Source organism: Sus scrofa, chromosome 13 (assembly GCF_054392235.1).
Source record: "Sus scrofa isolate SSC_HxYL_T2T_F1_AM1 chromosome 13, Sscrofa_HxYL_maternal_Yorkshire_Landrace_v2.0, whole genome shotgun sequence".
Taxonomy (NCBI): domain Eukaryota; kingdom Metazoa; phylum Chordata; class Mammalia; order Artiodactyla; family Suidae; genus Sus; species Sus scrofa.
The window spans coordinates 91,767,412-91,790,439 of NC_139395.1; the positions used below are offsets into that span (position 1 = coordinate 91,767,412).

Sequence of the window (23,028 nt, forward strand, 5' to 3'; positions counted from 1 at the left end):
GGGTCGCAGGTTTGATACCCAGAGTGGCACAGTGGGTTAAAGATCTGGCGTTGCCACAGGCAGCTGCAGCTCAGATCTGAACCCTGGTCTGGGAACCCCATATGCCTCAGGGCAGCCAGAAAAGAGAAGGAAAAAAAAAAATTGAAAACTACTGCTTTGGAGGATAAAGCCCAAACTATTGTTCCTTGCCTGAGCCTGACCCCCACCTGCCCTCCCATTGGCTCACCTCTGCATGTGGGCTCTCATGGCTGTCCTCTCCAAAATGGTCTTCCACTCTGCCACCCCCATGCCACCCATCTTCAAAGCCCAGCTTCTATCATGTCCCTGCCTAGTTATGCCCTGTCCTCTTTCCTACTTCCAACCTCAGAACATTTGTTACTTGTGTTGAATGATTTGTAACTAGAGTGATTCTAAAGGAAATGAAAGAATTCTTTTTTTAATTCTTCTTTTCTTCACACCCCCACATCTTAGAACTTACTTATTGACCCCTTAGATGTTTCTAGTGAAAAACAGTTTCATTCCTGAAATAAGAGCTCACCTGTTTCCACTCTGTTGTACACATGAGGAAACTGAAATCCCACAAACACGTACGTGAAGTCACAGAGTTTGTCCATGTCAGGAGACACGTCCTCTGACTCCTGCGTCATGCTGTTCCTACATCGTTATCTCCCTTGAACGTATGCTGACATACCATCAGCTCATTTCCAAGCTATATCCACCCAAGTACGTGATAAGTTCTTTCAGGGCATTGGCATTTTCTTACCCAAAGCTTTGAGAGATGGCTATTTTATGAATCAAGGTGGCAAATTATCTGAACGGGCTGGAGTGATGAATCTAAATCCAAAAGAGAGAATTTAGTGAGGATGAATGAAGTCTGTATTTGGAGGTAACATGTTAATCACATAAATGCCAAATGGGGTCTATCTAACATGGTAGCACAACTTGTGTGAGAGAGACAGGAGGTTTCACGGACTGCTTTGGGCAGGCAGAGCAAGGAGAAACAGTGCAGATCGAGGGGCGTGGTGGTTCGCTGGGACTCTGCTGAGCTCCCAATCCTGGAGAGCCAATCCAAGGATTAGAGACCTGCAGCCTGCTGTCTTGAAGGTCTCTGGATCCACTTTCCTCCTCTTTCCTTTCCCAGCCCCTGACTGAGGACCCTTTCTGCCTCCCTGCCCTGCTCTGTGGTTCATTGGCCCACTAATACTTCATAGTGAACCAACAGTGAGAGAGAGCAGAGAGCAAGGCCTGCCCAGGGTCACGGAAAGTGCAGGCAAGAGTGTTGTCAAGTCAGGGAAGGGGATTGCCTGCTAGGGAGTCAGAGCAAATAAGGACTTTCCTATTTGCAGACAGTGAGAATCAGTCTGTAGGTGGCATCAGGAAAAACTGCCAGTACTGAAGCTGACAACATGAAAACTATTTTGGTTAGCCATAGTAACAGTCATTCATTTACATGACAATTTACTGTTTATACCAAATCATCATGTGGCACATTGGCCAGTGTACACATACATGTCTTGATTAACTTGTTTGAACTGTACATGATTATAGCCCTAAATTCACATTCAAGGGTGCCAAGCATTTATGTTCATTGCTCCTAGACTTAAACCTTTTTTTTTTTTTTTTTTTTTTTTTTTTTTCAGCGCCGCACCCATGGCATATGGAAGTTCCAGGCTAGGGGTCTAATTGGAGCTGCAGCTGTCGGCCTATGCCACAGCCACAGCCACACAGGATCTAAACCATGTCTGCGACGTACACTGCAACTCATGGCAATACCGATCCTTAACCCAGTGAGCGAGGCCAGGGATCGAACCTGTACTCTCATGGAAACTAGTCAGATTCATTTCCACTGAGCCATGACGGGAACTCCATTGCTTCTAGACTTAAATTGTCAGCACAAGGTGAACTGCTCATACCTTTAAAAATTGTGTGAATAACAACCTCAGAAGATATCATGAGTGTATGGGGTTTGTATTATTTTCGATTACGGTATCATCTCATGTTACTGGATTTTGCCTCTTAATTCTTAAAATCATTTATTTAAAAAAATTCATTCAATCATGTCTTCCGTTTAGCTTATCCCATGCAGTAAGTGCTTACTCACTAAACCAGCCTTACTTCCATTCTTTGCTCTGTAGATGGGTCCTCACCCCTCTGCAGGTGATGACTCTGTGCCTGCAGCACTCGCCCCCGAGTGCTTGTGTTCTCATGGCAGGCTGGCTACAAGAAAAGGAGAAGATAACCTCCAAGGGACAGCCAGGGAGGAGGTGGTCAGAGCAATGAGGAATGTTTTTATGGATTCTTGTAGTTAGGAAAGCTATTGGGAAGGCCAGCCTGAGTGTGCAGACTAAGTGATGCCAAAATGTAGTTGTAGAGACTGGGATCTGTTTTTTAAGTGCAAAGCAAACTCCATGTTTATGAAATCTTCATCCGTTGAAGTTTATCTCATTCATCTTCAACCTCAAACAGCCTTGGAGAGATTAATGCCCATTTCTGATTAAATTCTCAGTATGTAATTTATACTTTTTCCCACAGTCTTAAGTGTGATGGAAAAGAAATGAGTGGAGAATGAATCTAAGAGGGACAAAAGCAGCATAGGAACAGAAATCGAGGAACAGCAAGAAAGTATTTGTCACCACTGAGTTTTAGCCTCTAACAGAAAGTGAAGGGAAAAGAATGAAACTGTCTTCTGAACCATCCAAAGCCCCTCAGCACCTCTCATTGACTGACATTGCACCATCTTGACCCATCGTGCTTGTGGCATATAAAATAGCCTCTCTGTACCTTTATTTCTTCATCTGCAGAATGGGATAAAAATACCTGCCTTCTTTTAAATGGAATCAGATCAGGACCAAATAAAATAACAAACATGATGAGATATTTTAAAATGATAAAGAACATTACAAATAATGGGCAGTCATCTTTTCCTGTGTATCATAGACAAGCTTGCTTTCAAGTTCTTTGCTAGGTCAGATTATAGGTGTTAATCAAGTTTTCTTTGCTCCAGAAACTTTAACTGCCATACTTTGACTCTTGCCTCCTCCTCTAAGTTTCCTAAACCCACTTTCAGCACGTCGGGTACCTCCTCATTTGTCATCCATTCTTTTCCTTTGTTAAAAGTCTTGACACATGCTTGTTCTCTCTTTTGTTATAAAACCCTCTGTTCTGTTGCCCTCAGATTAATATCATTTACTTTTTTAGGGGAGTTCTTATTAATCTCCTGACTCCCTTTACCTTTTTTTTTTTTTTTTTAATCTTTTCAGGGCCACACACATAGCATACAAAGGTTCCCAGGCTAGAATTCGAATCGGAGCTGTAGCTGTTGACCTACACCACAGCCACAGCATGCCAGATCCAAGCCGCATCTGCAGCCTACACCACAGCTCATGGCAACGCTGGATCCTTAACCCACTGAATAAGGCCAGGCATTGAACCTTCGTCCTCATGGATGCTAGTCAGATTTGTTTCCGCTGAGCCACAATGGGAACTCCCTGACTCCCTTTACCTTAATTCTTTGTTTTTAAGCAGATACAAGCCAGCCATAATTTTTTTTAAATGGTCAAAATATATCTGCAGCCCTTGCAATCCACTGCTCTCCCTGTTTTTTCCTTTAGCATTTTCTCCAAGAACCTGATACCTTCAGGCTGCCCAATTCTTGGCCACGCAGGGTGCCCCACTTTAAAAAAAAAGAGGTCGGCTATTAACCATCTAGTTCAAGACATACCTGTTCTATACCTTATCTCTTATGATTTTGCCTTTGGGTCATAATAAATTTTTAAATTTTTTTTTTTTTAGAGCCTCACCTGTGGCATATGGAAGTTCCCAGGCTAGGGGTCCAATTGGAACTACAGCTGTCGGCCTACACCACAGCCATAGCAACACCAGATCCAAGTCATGTCTGTGATCTATACCACAGCTCACAGCAATGCCAGATCCTTAACCTTCTAAGCGGGGCCAGGGATCAAACCAGCATCCTCATGGATACTGGTGGGATTCATTTCTGCTGAGCCACAAGGGGAATTCCTAAATTTGTAAATGTTAATCCCAGTGATTTGCTACTCTTTAGGAGCTGGCACGCACACATTTTAACAGGCGTCTTCTGGATTAAAGACCATAATCCAAGGAATTGAAAGTTGTTTAATAGTGGGTGAAGCCTCATGGGAGGTGGTTAAGTGCACAGTCCCTGCAAGTTTTGTAGCTAAGCTGGTGACCACTTCCTAGGGTTGAGCCAGAAGATTCCTGATCCCTTCCACTTCTGAAAACTCCATAGTAACTCTAATGGTGGGAGCTTCAACACTTTGACAAGCCAGTTCCCATCTCTCCCTGTGTTTTCTCTCTTTGTTTGTAGCTCTGTACCCCCACCTCCATAATACAGTCTCTTCTTTCAACTTTCCCAGCAGTTGCCAATAGCCTTTTCTTGGCAAACCCCCATTCTACATGGAAGGAAAGATTGGGATTGGGGGAAATGGATTTGACAGTTACCACCCAAAGTATATTAATTGTGAGCTTTGTACCTTGGCAATCATAATTTACACAATAAACAAAATCCATTTGGTTGCTAAGCAACACCTTTCCTTCATTCTTGACCTCAGTGGAGGTATTTGACCTCTGGACTTAAGAAATCTTAAATTCCACCCTGCTTGCAGAACATGCTTTAGTGGCTCTGGCAGGAGCAGTCTCTTATTTCTGCCCTGTACTTCCCTCCCTTGGTTTGAACCTCGCCATCTGTATCCTCCTCTCTGACATGAACCTGGCAGCCTCTGGCATTCTCTCAGAATAACTAATTTCAGACAAAGTACTAGTCAGGCTTCTGTGGGGACCCCCATGCACCAAGGCAACACGAGGAGCAGCTTCATCTGAACCTAATGTGGATTCACATTTAGTCCACCACCAGAGGAGCTTCCCTTCGTAGAATAAGACTCAACAGACCCCCATCTAATATGAATAATAAGAATATCTTTTGTTATTGCCACACCCTTGGCATATGGGTGTACCTGGGCCAGGGACTGAATCTGAACCACAACTGCTACTTATACAGCTGTGGCAATACCAGATCCTTAACCTACTGCACCAAGCTGGAAATTGAACCCACATCTCTGCAGTGACCAAAGCCACTGTAGTCAGATTCTTAACCCACTGCACCACTGAGGGAACTCCAAGAATATTTTTATCCAATAACAAGATATGACTCTTTGAAGAGTCAGATTTTGGAATGTATTTTATGTGTATATACAAAGTTGAGAACATTTTGGAGATAATTTTTCTGCTAATATTTAGATATTATTATTACTTAGAAGGAAACATTTTCTGTCTAGGAAGAAAAACAGTCATCTTGGCAAGAACTCTTATAAGAGTACAAGAATAATCTTTCTTGGGAGTTCCTGTCGTGGTGCAGTGGTTAACAAACCCAGCTAGTAAACATGAGGTTGAGGGTTCGAACCCTGGCCTCGCTTAGTGGGTTAAGGATCCGGCATTGCCATGAGCTGTGGTGTAGGTCGCAGATGTGGCTCAGATCCCGTGTTGCTGTGGCTGTGGTGTAGGCCAGCAGCTGTAGCTCTGATTCTCTAGCCTGAGAACCTCCATATGCCATGGGTGTGGCCCTAAAAAACAAAACTAAACGAGTGGTTGCTTTAAATGTCATGATAGGGGAAAGAAACAAGACTATAAATGAACTCAAAGAAAAGGTAAATGGATTTTCATTTTCTTCGGTAAACATGTCATTCTCTTATTTTGTTTCCCCTGCCTCGCTGAATCTACCCTAGCTGATATTTCTGCCTCTGTCCCAGTTTTGCTCTTTCAAGGGCCCTTCTGTCCAGTGTGGCATGAAGGGTAAAAGCCACAAAGGCCCTTTCTTGGCCACGTCACCCCTTCCCTGCCCCTTGGCTTACACTGCATTTGTGTTTTATTTGCAGGTCTGTGGCTGCCCTCTGTATTGGAAAGCCCCCATGTTCAGGGCCGCAGGGGGAGAGAGGACAGGATTTGTGTCAGCACAGTCATTCATCGCCATGTGGAGAAAGTAAGTATGGGAGCAGTTACTCAGGGGCTGGTCCTCATGACATGCCTTATAAAGGTCACTTATTTCACTCATTTGTTCATTTTCCCTTTACCCTTTGTCCAACAAGTACAACTCAGTGATTCACAACCTTGTATGCCCACATACAAATTCTTTCCTTAAACCTTTGTCCTGCATGTCTCTAATCAGTAAAACAGACTTTCAGAAATACCTCTTTAATAACTATTTGGTAGTTTCTTAGTTGCACTTGTTAACAATTTGAGTCTTAGAATTTGTCTCTTGTAGCAGTGACATAAATGCTCCTTTAAGGGGAGCAGACCACACGTGTCACATGAAAAATAAAGCTTCCATTCTTATATGATCCAATTTAGAATTGTATCTAGTTGATTTATTAAAAATAACTGAATTCTAATAGATTTTAGTCATTACTTTTTGAAAGTTCCAAATAAGGAACAAACAAATTGTACGTTTATCAAGATATTCCTGGATTTTAACATCTTGACAAGGTTTCTTGAATTCATATCCAACATTTTCTCTATTTTCTCTTTTCCTCTCATCTTGCTTCTTTAGAAGTTGTTTCTTGATATATTTATGCAATTTAAGAGAATGTTATAACTTGTCCCTTCTACCTCTTTTAACTGATCAACCTCCTTTTCATATGTTCTTCTCAAAGTCTTTTCTGAGCTAGATATCCTTTCTGATGAACTAACTATGGGGAAATGCTATTCACCTTTATCGCTATCGCATCATCATCATTATTATTTAAAATCAGTATAATAGTGGCAAAATTAAGCTTACAGATTCCTTCTAATCCTTTAAGGCTTTCTAAAAGCCTTTAATAGCAGAATGCTTGAGAACATAATAGGTGGTTAATAAGTGTATTCTTATTTTTTTAAATCTTATCTGCAAGTTGAGTTCACCAGGTTCTTCTTGGATTACAATAGAACTAAAGTGATCAGGGTATATAAGACTGCCAGTTAATGGGTTTCTTTTAAAGAACTGCACCAAAGCTGAAAGTTACAAATACTTCATGTTTTCCAGGTGAATTTTAGTTATTTTGTTACAGGAACTTGTAAATTTTCCAAATACCAAGTACTAAAATGGCCTTAGGGACTTCCCTGGTGGCACAGTAGGTTAAGGATCCAGCCTTTTCACTGCTGTAACACAGGTTTGATCCCTGACCTGGGAACTTCTATGTCCTGCAGGCACAGCCAAAAATAAAATAAAATAAAAAATAAATAAAATGGTCTTGGGAGAATCACTCCTCATATACCAGTGAAATGACCCTCCCAAGTTGGTGCTGTGGTCACCACTCCACCTCTCTTATAGCAAATAGGAAATAGCTGGATAAAAATATAAAAAATGTAGTTTTTTTAATGTGTGGTTAAGCAGTCATAAAAATAAGAGAATTCTTTGGATCCTAGAATTAACAAAAAGCACTAATTAGTCAGGTACAAACCAGTAAAGGGATTAGCATTTGCCATTCTGGCTGTTCTGGCAGCCTAGAACCTGGGGGAAGAAAATAGAGCCAAACACGTGAATAAGCGTGGTCGGCTTGGGTTCACTCTCCTTTCCCCACCAGTAAAGCTAAGACTTCAGCTGGGTGATCTGCTTGTCTATTATTAATTATTATTGTTGGAGTTCCCACTGTGGTACACTGGGTTAAGGATCTGGCATTGTCTCTGAGGTGGCGCAGGTTCAATCCCTGCCTGGTGCAGTGGGTTAAGGACTGACATTGCTACAGCTGTGGTGGAGATCACAGCTGCAGCTCAGATTCTATCCCCGAACTGGGAACTTCCATATGCCACAGGTACAGCTGGAAAAGAAATATATATATATTATTATTGTTATTTTAAATGAATATGTAAAGGTAGCAGAATTGAAGAACATGGAATATGTAGATGTTCTATCTTTCATTCAGCTAGCTTCTCTGCCAGGCCCTGAAAAGGCCTCAGATGGAGTGTGAACCAGGGGCGGAAAGAATAGGGACACTGCACAGCTCTTGTCAGGGACGTCTTCGGCCATTGAGTTCAGCATCGTAGGTAAAAACCATCTAACAGTCTGGGAAAGCAGCAAGAAGTGAGTTATGATTATTTAAGCGAAAGCTTTGAACAAGCTGGGAGAGGGGAAAAAAAAAGGAAATAGTTGTAAACGATTAGAGTCAAAGAAAAGAACTGAAAAGGAAATAGCTATAAATGATTAGAGTCAAAGAAAAGAACTGTAACTACTTAGATTCTGAGTTATTTTGAATATGCTAGGACCTGTTTTTTTGTGAGCCTGAGGCTGTCTATAGCAAAGGACAACTTAGTGATCAACTTGTTACCTGCAATTAACTGCATAATATTAAAGAAAGTGATAGTCAGCTTAAAAATCTTAAGACTTTATGTCACTGAGATAGGGTGGACATTTATGTTGGTGGATAGAGCAGCAGCAGCACCCACAACAGCTGTATTCCTTTATTGAGATGAATCATTTTCATTTTATAGCTAAGGAAAAGAGATTTTTTGCAAAAGGCAAAAGTAGAAAAAAGATATGAAGCAGAAGTCATTTTCAGTTACTGCTGGAAACTGCTTATGAAGTTATGTAGCATGAGCAACTGTCCCAATCTTTTTTCATTAAAAAAAATTCTGTGAATTGTTAAGTGTAATGTATCTGAAAGCTTCATCTTCTGGCCAGATACTGTAATGATTGGAGTGCCCTCTAGTGGGAGATCCTCTCAGAGCACTTAAAAATGCCTTTTAAAAATGAGGATGCTTTAAAGGTGACCCAAGTTATGGCTATTTTGGAAGACTAAGCAACCACACATGGTGGTTTGAGTTAACACACTGACCTTGAAGAAGACATGTGTTTATTTTTGTAATTTTTTATGTATTTTACCCTTTTCATAAAGTGACTTGGGTCCAAGTATAGTATATTAAAACTTTGAAGTACAAAAACATAACTGGAAGCTAATGACAGAATTAAAACATATGGGCATATACATACACATGCTGACTTTCTCCAATAATAGGCTCTATATAATCTTGGGGGATAAGTCCAATACAAAAGTCACAGCATAACAGGAAATAACCTGCCTCCTCTCCCAGTGTTCCTGGGGTGGAGGCTTCTGAGCTCTCCTCCAAGTAGTTTGAGCATGAACACCTTAACAAACTCTTGTTCCCCTGCCTCTGCTACCCTCCCTTCCTTGCTCTGCTGCCTGTTTTATATCTTACATCTGTTTTCTCTTACAATCAAGACATTTTGAGGGGAAAGGCATTCCTCCACCACTTTTCTGCTTGAGTTTCTAGACTACCAGCTTGTAGCAGAGCTCCTCTCAGAGTCAGTAATATTGCTCCTGCTTTTTTATGCTTTACTTTCTCTTACCTTTTCATGTCAGCATGTCGTTTGTCCATTAACAAAACAGTATTTTTTTGGCCACACCCATGATATACAGAAGTTCCCAGGCCAGGGATCAAACCTGCACACAGCAGGTTCCTTAACTGGGTCCTTAACCCACTGGGCCACCAGGGAACTCAACAATATTTTGTCTTAAAGGCTCTGGAAGGTACCAGTTTAAAACATACAGCTATGTTTACCTTCTTTCTCAAGCTTTCACGACTTTAATTATCTTTCTCTCCTGCCAAATGGAGTTCACCAGCCACTGGCATTGCCTGAGAATCGTAATTCACCATTCTTTCCTGTTTCATGCTTCTGATAGCAAGAAGCCATACTGGATTGGACTTTTCCCCCTCAAAGTATCTCTTCTCTGCCATATCTTTGCAGTTTTTATTTAATGGTACTATCCTTTCCTCATAAAAGCACTATTTTCCAAAGATCTCACTGCCTTTTTGTTGTGATCATCTCATTTTCTAATCCTAAGAGATGGTTCCCATCAGCACCTACTGCACCAGTCTTTTTCTGAAACACATATTTATTTAAGTCTGGAGGTCTTGAGCATGCTGAAGAAAAGAAGAATAAATTTAAAGATAATGACTCAGGCATTAATAATCACAAAAGAAGTCAGTTAAGTGTGCATCTGTTAGATCGATAATGTTCTATGTGGAAGTCACTATGTTGGGTACCAAGGGAAAAAAAGAACTGTAACTTTCCTGCCCTTTAGGTGCCAGAGAAATAGAAGAAAGTTCATGGTACAATGGTATATGTAATATATGTAAATTAAGTAGTACAAAGATCAGTAAGGAATTTAGTGGTCAGAAAAGGTTTTTTATAAGAGGTGGGTTGTTGGCTGAACCTTAAAGAAGAGCCAGCATTCAGATAGCAAAGGTGGGAAAGGTGGTATTCTGGGAGTAGAACAGCATGAGGAATGGCACCGAGGGAAGAATAAACCTGGCATGCTCAGAGAGGAGTGGGTCAAGCCATCTGCCTGGAATGAAAGTTTTGTTTAGAAAAGCAGGAGGGGAGTTCCCGTCGTGGCACAGTGGTTAACGCATCCGACTAGGAACCATGAGGTTGCGGGTTCGATCCCTGGCCTCGCTCAGTGGGTTAATGATCCGGCGTTGCCGTGAGCTGTGGTGTGGGTCGCAGACGCAACTTGGATCCTGTGTTGCTGTGGCTCTGGTGTAGGCTGGCAGCTACAGCTCCGATTAGACCCCTAGCCTGGGAACCTCCATATGCTGCGGGAGCGGCCCAAGAAATGGCAAAAAGACAAAAAAAAAAAAAAAAAAAAGCAGGAGGTAGGCAAGGAGGCCTTAAAGAGGACTTTAAATGCCCAACTTAGAGACTTACTCATAGAAGTAGTAGAAAGCTTCTGTTTATGTAGGATTTGGCATTGTCACTGCTGTGGCTCAAGTTTGATTTCTGGCCTGAGGAAAAGCTACATTTTTGGAAAAGGGAATTATATAATCAAAGAATATCTTAGAATGATGTGAATTAAATGAACACGGAAGCCTTTTGTGACCCCCTTCCCTTCTAGAAGTCTTAGCACAAAACCCTGGATTTGATGGTAAAATGGAAATAGGAAGGAAGGAGTGGTTGTCTAAAATGTTTGGAGGGAATATTCCTCAGAACTCCAATGTTTCCATCCTATATCCCAAGTACCTAGTGGTCCAGGCTGGAAACCTGGGAATCATCATGGTCTCTCCTCCTTTATCCCCACCTCCTAACTATCATGTCCTTTTATTTCAATCATATTTGCTCCTTTCTCTTCATCTCCTACTGCTCATATCCACATCCAGACCCTTGGTTGGATTTTTCCTTGATATTTGTGAAAAACACCTCTGTTACTGTCCAAGTTAAAATTCTTCTATGAGTAGTTTGAAGTCCAGGCTTCTTGATCTAACATTAAAGGGCCTCCAGGGTCTGATTTTACATGCTCATGTCCCCTTCCCTTACCACCCCAGTGCTTGTACTTGCCCACAGAATCTGTGCACTTGCACTCTCACCTAGGCATTTGTACACGCAACACCCTTGATTCACAACAGCCTGCTTTCCTACTTCACCTGCTCAGGGAATCTCACTGGCCTTCCTGTGTCCTTCCCTGACACCCTGGCTTATCATTTCTGTCGTGGCTGTCAACACAGGAGTATAATCTTATTGGTGTAGTTCTCTCACTAGACTATAAGCTCCTCACAGGGCACAAAACCATGTCTTACTTTCTTTGTATCCCAAGTATCCACAAAGTTAGACACAGAGAGTGGCATACAATTAGCATTCAGTGCATGACTACAGAAAAAAAGCAAGAAAGTGTGGAGACTCGGAGTTTCCATTGTAGCTTAGCAGGTTAAGGACGTGACATTGTTCCGGTAAGGACACAGATTCAATCCCTGACCTCACCCAGTGGGTTAAGGATCTGGCTATGGTGTAGGTCATAGATGTAGCTTGGATTGATTGTTGCCATGGCTGTGGCATAAGCCTATAGCTGCAGTTCTGATTTGACCCCTAGCCTGGGAACTTCCTTATGCCCCAGGTGAGGCTGTTTAAAAAAAAAAAAAAAAAAAAAAGTTTGAAGACTAATTGGATGTGGAAAACAAGGAAGAGAAATAAGTTTAAAATGACTTCACCACCGTTACGCCAGATACAAAATAAACTCAGAATATCTTAAAGATTTAAATATAAGACATAACACCGTAAAACTCCTAGAAGAGAACATAGGCAGAACATTCTTTGACATAAATCATACCAGTGTTTTCTTAGGTCACTCTCCCAAGGCAGAAGAAGTAAAGGCAAAAATAAACAAATGGGACCTAATCAAACTTATAAGCTTTTGCACAGCAAAGGAAACCGTAAACAAAATGAAAAGACAACCAACAGACTGGGAGAAAATATTTGCAGATGATAAAACCAACAAGAGCTTAATTTCCAAAATATGCAAACAGCTCATACAATTCAATAGCCAAAATACTAACAACACAACTAAAAAATGGGAACAGAAACAAATCTGACTAACATCCATGGGGACACAGGTTCAATCCCTGGCCTTGCTCAGTGGGTTAAGGATCTGGCGTTGCTGTGAGCTGTGGTATAGGTTGCAGATGCGGCTTCGATCTTGTGTTGCTGTGGCTGTGGCATAGGCCAGTGGCTATAGCTCAGATTAGACCCCTAGCCTGGGAACCTCCATATGCTGCAGGTGCGGCCCTAAAAAGACAAAAAAAAAAAAAAAAAAATGGGCAAAAGACCTAAATAGACATTTCTCCAAAGAAGATAGACAAATGGCCAGTAGGCACATGAAAACATGCTAATTATTAGAGAAATGTAAATCAAAACTATAATGAGGTATCACCTCATACCAATCAGAATGGCCATCATCAAAAAGTCTACAAATAGCAAATGCTGGAGAGGATGTGGAGAAAAGGGAACCCTCCTACACTGTTAGTGGGAATGCAAATTGGTGCAGCCACTATAGAAAACACATGGAGGTTTCTCAAAAAATTAAAAATTGAGTTACCATATGATCCAGCAATTCCACTTCTGGGCATATATCTGGAAAAGATGAAAACTCTTAATTCAAAAAGATACATGCACCTCTGTTGATAGCAGCACTGTTTACAATAGCCAAGACCTGGAAACAGCTTAAAATGTCCATCAGCAGATGAATGAATAAAGAAGATGTGGTACCTACTAAGCAAAGCAAGTCATAAAAAGACAAATGTTATATGATATCACTTATATGTGGAATCTAAAATACGGCACAAATGAACCTATCTATAAAACAGAGACAGACAGACATGGAGAACAGACTTGTGGTTGCCACGGGGGGAGGGGAGCTGGGAGAGGGATGGAGCTGGGAGTCTGGGATTAACAGATGCAAACTGTTATATATAAAATGGATAAACAACAAGGTCCTACTGTATAGCACAAGGAACTATTTAATATCCTATGATAAAGCCATAATGGGAAAGAATAATGAAAAAGAATTTACATATATGTAAAACTGAATCATTTTGCTGTACTGCAGAAATTAACACATTATAAATCAACTATACTTCAAAAAAATAAATTTTTTTTTCTTTGCTTTTTAGGGCCACACCTGTGACATATGGAGGTTCCCAGGCTAGGGGTTCAATCAGAGCTATAGCTGACAGCCTACACCACAGCCACAGCAACGCAGGATCCAAGCCACGTCTGCAACCTACACTACAGCTCACAACAACGCTAGATCCTTAACCCACTAAGCAAGGCCAGGGATTGAACCCACAACCTCATGGTTCCTAGGCGGATTCGTTTTAATTGGGCCACAACGGGAATTCCTAAAAAATTAATTTATAAAAAAGGCTTCAAATTTTCAAGGCCACCTGGGTGGTACTACCATTAACCAAAAAAGATGTCCATGAAAAAAAAAAAAAACTGACTTTGAGAAGGAGATTTTAAATTTAGTTTTCACTATTTTGACTTTGCTCTCAGAATATAACATTCAAATGGAAATATCCAGCAATGAATTGGATGTGAGGATTTCTCAGAGCTTGCAGACTTAATAGGGCCTTCATTTTTTCTTAAGCCTAGTCCTTCAAAGTCTGATTTCAAAAGCTCCCTATCAGGTTGTCCCTAAATATGTCTGCCAGCTTGGGCAAACAGAAGTTTATGTCTTATGTGGTGTGTAGTGGTCTGTCATATATGTTCCCTCCTGGTGGACAGCTCTGGAGTTCTGGTTCCAGATACCCTGAGCTAAACCTGAATAGACATTCTCCTTCTAGTGTATTTTTACCTGCATTGTTTCAGTTACCTCTTCTGTGGTCTCAGAAGCATTCTATAAAAATAATATTCCATCTTATTGTTAAGCTTTTATTAAGTTGGTCCTTTGACAAAATCAAGAACATGAAAATTTTCCTTTTTTTTAATCATTGAAAAAGAGCACTTGATTCTTGATCTAAACAGCCTTCAGATCAGACCAAGATTACCCACTATTGATGTTGTTGTCATTAGCCAGTTTTCCTAAGCAGTTGTTTCTTTTACAGGTTGCTGAGTAACCATCACGATGATGCCTCTAAGTTTATCTGTCTTCTAGCAAGGCCAGGCTGCAGCTCTCTAGAACAGGACGATTTTATTCCTTTACTTCAGGTAACTTTCATTTCCTTTTAAAAACTAGTTTGGTTTTGAGAGTTTCAGAGGTTTTCAAATTTTTTTCAACTATAAGATCTGTCGATTGAGATATACAAATGTAGAGGTCATATTTCAAGAAGAGTAGTTTCCAAAACTTGTTTTATCTCCAAAATCTTTTTGTTAAATGAAAATTATCACAGAACCCTTAGTATAAAACAGATAAAATAGGGATGGCTCCCACTAAAGCAGAAGAGAGAGCCACTGAGCACCCCCCTTGCCCACCCACGGCAACCATGGAAGCACCTCCTGAAACCAGGCATTTGGCCTAGTTAGCCGAGTTGACCTTTGTTAAGGTTAAAGAGAGAGATCTCCAAGAGACAGGCCTTCTGATGAGAATCAGTTACATGCCAGTATTGGATCTGTTTTCCCTAGAGTATTCTTCATAGCCTAATATGCTGCTTGATAATATTCTTAATTTCATATCTAAATATTCTGTTTTCCTAAGTAGCTCATAAATTCCTTGAAGGTGAGATCTACCTTTCATTTCTGTTGAATGCACATCATTGTTTTTGTTGTTCTAGTACATCCATGTTGACTGTTCATGAGAATGCCTAAAGAAGGGCAGAAGAGTTCATTGACATATTTGGGGATTTTGAAGTTGTATTTTTGTACCATCATTTTTTTAAGTGGATTTTTGTTGATTTGTAACATACACACACAAAAAGACATGCATCAATTAATTTTGACAATGGGAACACATCTGTGTAACTAGCACTAAGACCACAAAACAAAACATTCACCAGTGCCCCTAAAACTCTTCATGCACCCTCCCTCACAGTCACTGTCACCCCAGGGGAAACACTGTCTGATTCTTCTGACACCATATGACATAGATTTCTAATTGTTTGGACAGTTTTACATGTTCAGAAAATGAAGTTTGGTTGTAATTTATTTTATGTGCAGGGCTTTTGAGCTTACCTTAATTTACATAATAGCCTTGATTATCCTTACACTCATATGCTACATGGTTTTGTCCTCCTCTGGAAAGTATTCATGGGAATGAGAATTGTTAATAGTTTTCTATATCTAATCAAGACCTTCATACATAATAACCAACAATATGTGTTCCTATTTATGTTATGTGAAAATTCTCTAGCCACCCTCCCCTCACCTTCTCAATCCATTCTTGGCTCTGCTGTCTCCTACAAACTGCATCTTTGGGCTCCCTTTGCCAACTAGCTTCTGGTTGGGTCTGGCCAATGGATAGCACTGGCAGGAGGTGGGAGGGCAGAGGAGAAAGAAGTTAGCGTTTTTTCCATGACTCTTCGCTTCAGCACAGTAACTATTTCTCTGTAATACAGCTTCTGCTGGACCCTTCCCCACAGTTGCAGTGCCTACTGGGTTCCCATAACTCCTTTGTGCCTCCCATTCACCTGTTCCCTTAACCTGCCCATGACTCTGCACATAGCTTCTTTGTGAAAGGTTCATATGGATGAATTCCTTTTCCTATGGGGACCTACCCTGACTGAGTTTTATTAGAAACTTAAAGAAGAGCTTTGACAGGAATATAAACTGAGTCTATACCAAGACAATTACAAATAAACAAACAATGAAATTGTAATTGTGAGTTAGTGGACATTTATACTTCCTTCCCTTAAATGTAAGGTGAAATTATATTTTCATATAAGAAGTAGACACGTGGAATCTTCTGGTAAAAGATGACAGACTTACACATCCTCCTCCCATTCTTTTCCAAACTCCTCCAAAGTTAAAATATGGATATTTTAAAGGATGGAGTTCCCGTCATGGCTCAGTGGAAACGAATCTGACTAGTATCCATGAGGACATGGGTTCGATCCTTGGCCAAATGTTCCTGTGAGCTGTGGTTTAGGTTGCAGATGTGGCTCAGATCTGGCGTAGCTATGGCTATGGTGTAGACCAGCAGCTACAGCTCCAATTCGACCCCTAGCCTGGGCACCTCCATATGCCATGGGTGTGGCCCTAAAAAGAGACCAAAAAAAAAAAAAAAAAAAAAAAAAAGAAGAAGAAGCCCCTGAACATGAATGGAATGGCAGAGAGGGACAGAGGAGGAGAAAAAAAAAATCAATATACAGGAAATGTAGTATTTCTTAAAGATGGAAAGCAGAAGCAGGCTAAGGCACCCACAGCCCAGAATGAGAAGCTATGTATGGATGGCAGTGGAGAAATGAGTTGCCCTGTTCCACTCTGCTCATGAGAATCCCAGAAAGGCCATGAACTCAGAGTTGGCAGATCTGTTGAGAAGTATTAGAAATGGGGAATCATTGAAGGTTGGTATACCGAAGAGTTGACCAGTTGACTCCTTACCCGGCTCCCACATATGAGTGTAGCCTAACAAATTAACAAAACAGACAATACAGCAATTTAAGAGAAATTCCAATATAGGAACATCCTACATAGTGTGTGACCAGTACTCCTCAAAACTGTCAAGGTCATCAGAAACAAGGGAAGTCCAAAAAACAGTCACACTCAAAAGGAGCCTACAGAGGCATGACAACTAAATGTAATATGAGATCCTAGAACAGAAAAAAGACATTAGAAAAAACTAAAGAAATGTGAATTAAGTGTGGCCTTTAATAATAGTAATGTTATATCAATATTGACTTATTAATTACAACAAATGCTAATGTAAGATGTTAATAATTGGGGAAATTGGGTTCAGGGTATATGGGAATTCTCCACCATCTTCTCGATTTTTCTCTAAGTCTGAAACTGTTCTTTTACTCTTTTTTTTAAAAAAAAAAAAGTTTTTTTAAAAAAAAGTCTTTTTAGGAGTTCCCATCGTGGCGCAGTGGTTAACGAATCTGACTAGGAACCATGAGGTTGCAGGTTCGGTCCCTGCCCTTGCTCAGTGGGTTAACAATCTGGCATTGCCGTGAGCTGTGGTGTAGGTTGCAGATGTGGCTCAGATCCTGTGTTGCTGTGGCTCTGGTGTAGGCTGGTGGCTACGGCTCCGATTAGACCCCTAGCCTGGTAGCCTCCACATGCCGCAGGAGCGGCCCAAGAAATAGCAAAAAGACAAAAAAAAAAAAAAAAGTCTTTTTAAAAAAGTAATTATATTCAGAGAGATTATATAAAACAAGAATAGAGGGAGTTTCCGCTGCGACACAGAGGGTTAAGAATCAAACCACAGGATTTGGGGTTGCTGTGGAAGTGCAGGTTCAATTCCCAGCCAGGTGTGGTGAGTTAAAGGATCTGTCATTACCACAGCTGTGGCATAGGTCAGAGCTACAGCTTGAATTCAGTCCCTGGCCTGGGAACTTCCATATACCATGGGTGTAGCCATTAGAATTAAAAAAAAAAAAAAATAGAATATTATGAAAACAGAATGCTAACACAAGAAAGAACTGTTAGAATTTTAAAATGTAATACCAAAATGAAAAATTTTAACATATGGCCTGGAAACTAAAGTTAAGAATATCTCTGGTAGTTCCCATAGTGGCTCAGCAGTAGCAAACCTGATAGTATCCATGAGGACCCGGGTTCTATCCCTGGCCTTGCTTAGTGGGTTAAGGATCCAGCGTTTCCATGAGCTGTGGTATATATAGGTTGCAGACGCAGTTCGGATCCCACGTTGCTGTAGCTATGGTGTAGGCCCACAACTGCAGCTCGGATTCAACACCTAGCCTGGGAATTTCCATTTGCGGTGGATATGGCCCTAAAAAAGACAAAAATAAATAAAGTTAAGGCTATTTCTGGCACACACAAATGCACATGTAGGAGAGAGACACAGAAGGGACATAAAGGGGATTTCCCATTGTGGCTCAGCAGTAACAAACCTGCCTAGTATCCATGAGGATGTGGGTTCGATACCTAGTCTCGCTCAGTCGGTTAAGGATGCAGTGTTGCTGTGAGCTGTGGTGTAGGTCACAGACACAGCTCAGATCCCATGTTGCTGTGGCTATGGTGTAGGCCAGCAGCTGCAGCTCTGATTCAACCCCTAGCCCAGGAACTTCTATATGCCTCAGGTACAGCCATAAAAAAAAAAAAAAAAAAAGGAAAAAATAAAAATAAAAGAGAGAGACATAAAGGACCAATTCAATTTCAGCATCTAACTGGAGTCTGAGGAAGAAAGAAAGGGAAAAGTGGAGAGAAGGAAATCATCAAATACAGGATAGAGAGAATCAGAAAGACTGGAGTGATAGGTTGGGTCCAAAGAGAAGGAATGCAGTGGGATTCTTGTTTTCTTTCTTGGGGAACCATGACATGCCTGTGCAAGCTTCATCGGAGCAAAAACAGAATGTCACCCTCCCACCCCAACCTCTCATGTTCCCTCTAGTCACAGAATCAGAGAGATGATACAGAATTTAAGTCTTTTGGTTGAAAGGAGCCTCTGAGCACCAAACACAATGAATAAAAGAAAACATACATAAGCAAGTCCTCTTGAAATTTTAGAAAAGCACTGAAATCCTACAGAAAGCAAATCAAGTCACCTTAATGGGAATAAGAATGGGGGCAGTATTACACTCTCATTGGCAGCTCCGTGGAGAAATGGATTTGAATTCAGATTTCTGTATCCTGCCAAGCTAAAGACACTTAAAAACTCAGAAAATTTATCTCCAGTTTTCTTAGTTACTTGAATATAAACTGCAACAAATTAAGAGAAGAAGGAAGAATGCATGAGATCCAGAAATCAATAGACTCAGTCCAGAGAAGCAGTAAAAGAAAGTCCCAGGTTGGCAGCTGAACAGCAGCCAGTCCAGAATAGAGAAGGTGGAGGATTTCTCTGGAAAGTTCTCCATAGAGGGAGGTAGGAGGGGAAGAGTGGTTCCACCTAATAGTTGTTATATTTGAGAGCAGGGGAACTGGAGAATATGATGAAGGCACAGCATTCTGTATCAACAAGTTAAAGAAAAGCAATTAGAAACTCCAAGAGAAATGAAGCAAACAAAAAACTGTGTAAGACAGTCATATATTAACATGAAACAAACTGAAATGTGACATGATTATAAACAGCCGGTGGAGGGTAAGAAAAGAAAGTTCATTTAGCCTCAATACCTGAAGCATTTCGACTTTGAATGCCCCAAGGAACATGACATTGGACCAGGAAGAAATGAAATGCATTCCTTGTGCACTGCTTAACCTAGCTTTCAACGGTATTTATATAGTCAAAATATCATAAAATACTTTAAGGTATAAAAATCATCCTGTGAATATACTGTAGAAAATTTTATTATAGTTGCAGAACAGTATTTAAACAACCTGAACAATGTGAAGGTCAAAATATTACCAACAAAACATGAAGGGGAAGGAGGGAGAAGAAAAAATAAGGTAGGGGTGCTATTATCATCATCCTATGTAAAAGGAAATTAAGGCACTAAGATGAATGGAGTGAGAATTAAATGTATACCTAGACTATTTGCAGTTTATAAAGATAGCCAGTATAAGAACTAAAAATCATAACCTCAAAATATTGGGTAAGGGGAATAAAGAGAGTATAAATGAGCTAAATCCTCCTCTTTCCTAGCAAAGAATAATAGACATTGTCTAAGTTTGATAGAGCTATAAAGAAAATTAATTATAACATAGTATTTAATTACACTAAATAATAGTTAAATTTATGTTTCATTTTAGATGTAAGTCACAAAAGAAAGAAAAACATAGATTAAAAAGAAGTTAGACTAGAGGTGCATGAGTGGGTAGGCTGGTATAATGTTTCTTTCCATCATAAGTTCTCATATACTCTGTGATTTTATACCATGTGTATGTATAATTTTTAAAATTTTTATGATGGAAAATGTTGAGCATGTGCAAATATAGACAGAGTGATCTACCGAACTCCATGCACTCATCACCCACTCCCAATAATAATCAGAAACTGAAGAGATGGAGAATGTAAAAACAGTAGCACTTTCTACAAATTGAAATCTGGGTATGGGGAAAACATTAACAAAGTAGACCAAAATTAGCTAATTTGGTCAAGAAAAAGGAAAAAGCACTAATATACAAAATAAGAATCATAAAGGACTATTTTGCAAACCTCTGTCGAAATAAATTTGAAAATGTAGATCAAATGGATAATTTCCTAGAAAAATATGTCTGACCAAAATTAACCCCATTTTATTTAGAAAGCTTAACAAACTAATTTCCTTAAAAGAAGTAGAGATCCCAGAGTTCCCTGGTGGTCCAGTGGTTTAAGGATCTGGCATTGTCACTGTTGTGGCTTTGGTTATTGCTGTGGTGCAGGTTCAGTCCCTAGCCCAAGTATCCTCACGCTGTGGGTGCAGCCAAAAAAAAAGAGAAATCTTTATTAAGGAACTACCCTATAAAAAGCACCTGGCCCAGGTAGTTCCACAAGGGAATTCTAGAAAACCCATTAAAACCAGATAATCTTTATGCTCAATAAACTATTCCAGATAATTGAAAAGGAAGGAAAATCCTATAGCTCCTTTTATGAAATAAGTGTAACACTGATACATATACTAGGTAAAGACAGTACACAAAAGAAAACTGCAAATGAATGTAATTCATGATTAATGATAAAAAGTAATAAAATATCACCAAATAGAATGCACATAACCTAGTGGAGTTTATTCCAGAAAGTCAAGATTGGTTCAGCATTAGGATCTTTATTTATATCATATATCTAAGAAAAAAATCATGATTATGTCAATAGTTGCTGAAATGACATTGGACAAAATTTTACACCCATCCATTAAAAAAAAAGCTCAAGAAAATAGGTATTTGATATACTTTCTTAACATTACTAAAATATATATCACTAGTGCTAAAGCCATTATTCTATTTAATAGGAAAACATTTGAGGTATTTCCACTAAGACCAGAAACAAGGCAAGGATCTCCACTACTGTTCAGCATTGTACTAGAGTAATTATATAAGAGAAAACAGTTTGAGGTATAAGAATTGTGGAAATAGTAAAGTATTCATAGATGACACAACAGTATACCTAAAAACTCAAGAGAATCAGTGATAAAACTCAGACAATAAAAGAATTCAGTAAAATAGGAGGAAATAAAATTAACATACAAAATCACCAGATCTTCCATTTCTGACCAAGATGGTGTAACTGGGACTAGATTTGCCTTCCCACCCACAACAACAAAAAACATCAAGCAATAAAGATAAAACAGTGGTTTTCAAGATGCCAGACATCTGGCAACAAAAGATGGTGATTCCTGAGAAACGTAAAGCAAACAAGATGAGCCTTATGATTGCCTTAAGAGAGTTTCCAAGCCACCATACGGAGATGGGGGATTCCCTGAGTTAGACATCGCTGAGAGTCTAGGAGGACCAAAGTAGCTAGAATTTGCAAATGAGCACCACAGAGGAGAGAGTTGTACAGAGAGAAAACTCCAGATATCTTCAGAACTCTTACATGAGTGTTCAGTAGAATACTGATCAGCAGATGTATGTGAGGAAAGTAACCAAAGCTGAAGAAAGCCATCCAAGATTAGAGGGGGTAGTACTTGTTGGTCACACAGGGCCAGTAATATCTGTCTCTTCCAGCCAGACTGGAAAACCTCATAATACCTGGGACTTTGGATAAAATAGTCACAGGAGTCTTGCCCTCACTAATGGGGAATAATTAGATTAAACAGTATTGGGTCCTACCTAAGAGATCTGAAAAGCAAGATCTAGAAGAATAAAAGGGTTTTTTGAGTAACTTAACAGCATCTCAGAACATAAAATATTCACTCTATTCAGAACTTGAGGATATAAGAATACAAAAATATCCAGCACTCAAAAAGGTAAAATTCATAATGGCTGGTGTTATCAGGCATGCAAAAAAAAAAAAAAAAGGCAGAAAAATACAATTGATGATGAGAAAAATCAGTCAATTGAAACTAACTCAGAACTGACACATATGTTAAAATTAACAGACAAGTATATTAAAACAGATACCATAACTGAATATTTTTAGAGACCCAAACTGAACTTGTAGAGAAAAAAAACTAAAATGCCTGGGGTGAGTAATATACCAGATTGGATTAACAGCAGATTAAACATTGTAGGTGAAATAATTAGTGAACTTGAAGACATAGAATAGAAGCTATCCAAAATGAGACACAGAGACACAAAAAAAGAATTAAAGAAAACTGAAAATAGCATCAGTGAGCTGTGGTGCCTAACTTCAAGGATATTACAAAATAAAGAATTTGTCAGGTCTTAGTCCCAGGTTCCTAGGACAGAGCTTCTAAAGCTTTGGAATTTCCCAAATAATAAGAGTGTCTTTGTTTTTCATGGTGGGCTCCTGGACCATGCCTGAGTTTATACTCATGAGGTGACTCATCATGGGTTCTTATCTAGTTCCAGGATGTGGGCTTGCCTTGCCAGAAAGGCCAACCATGTGATTAGAGGTTGAGGCTTTCAGTCAGGTGATATCAACCTGACTTCCAAAGAAGGGAGGGAACCTGAAAACTGAATTCAGTCATGTGGCCAATGATTGAGTCAATCATGTCTACAATAACAAAACCCAATAGAAAAAACTCAGGACATTGAAGCATGATTGAGCTCCCCTGGTTAGTGACACGCAGTGCTGTGCT

The 23,028-nt window shown here is 39.9% G+C and overlaps 2 protein-coding genes and 1 long non-coding RNA gene across 6 annotated transcripts in view; 2 read left to right on the forward strand and 1 right to left on the reverse strand.

The window, feature by feature from the left end:
• The window catches only part of LOC110256302 (uncharacterized), a 40,512-nt gene extending 39,678 nt beyond the window's left edge, over positions 1–834 (reverse strand). The window contains exon 1 of the long non-coding RNA XR_002337693.2: positions 539–834. This is a non-coding gene — a long non-coding RNA (uncharacterized LOC110256302). The remainder of the gene's footprint in view (positions 1–538) is intronic.
• PPP2R3A (protein phosphatase 2 regulatory subunit B''alpha) overlaps positions 1–23,028 on the forward strand; it is a 200,844-nt gene that overhangs the window by 72,959 nt on the left and 104,857 nt on the right. For all 4 annotated transcript variants that reach the window (XR_014823976.1, XM_021069482.2, XM_021069483.2 and 1 more), the window contains 2 exons: positions 5,910–6,013; positions 14,401–14,503. Coding sequence is in view for 3 of the 4 variants with exons in the window: in XM_021069482.2 (XP_020925141.2) it covers positions 5,910–6,013; positions 14,401–14,503 (207 nt within the window). In the remaining variant the exon portion in view is untranslated. The remainder of the gene's footprint in view (positions 1–5,909; positions 6,014–14,400; positions 14,504–23,028) is intronic.
• Positions 1–23,028, forward strand: part of IL20RB (interleukin 20 receptor subunit beta) — a 991,209-nt gene that overhangs the window by 33,293 nt on the left and 934,888 nt on the right. The window lies entirely within an intron of this gene.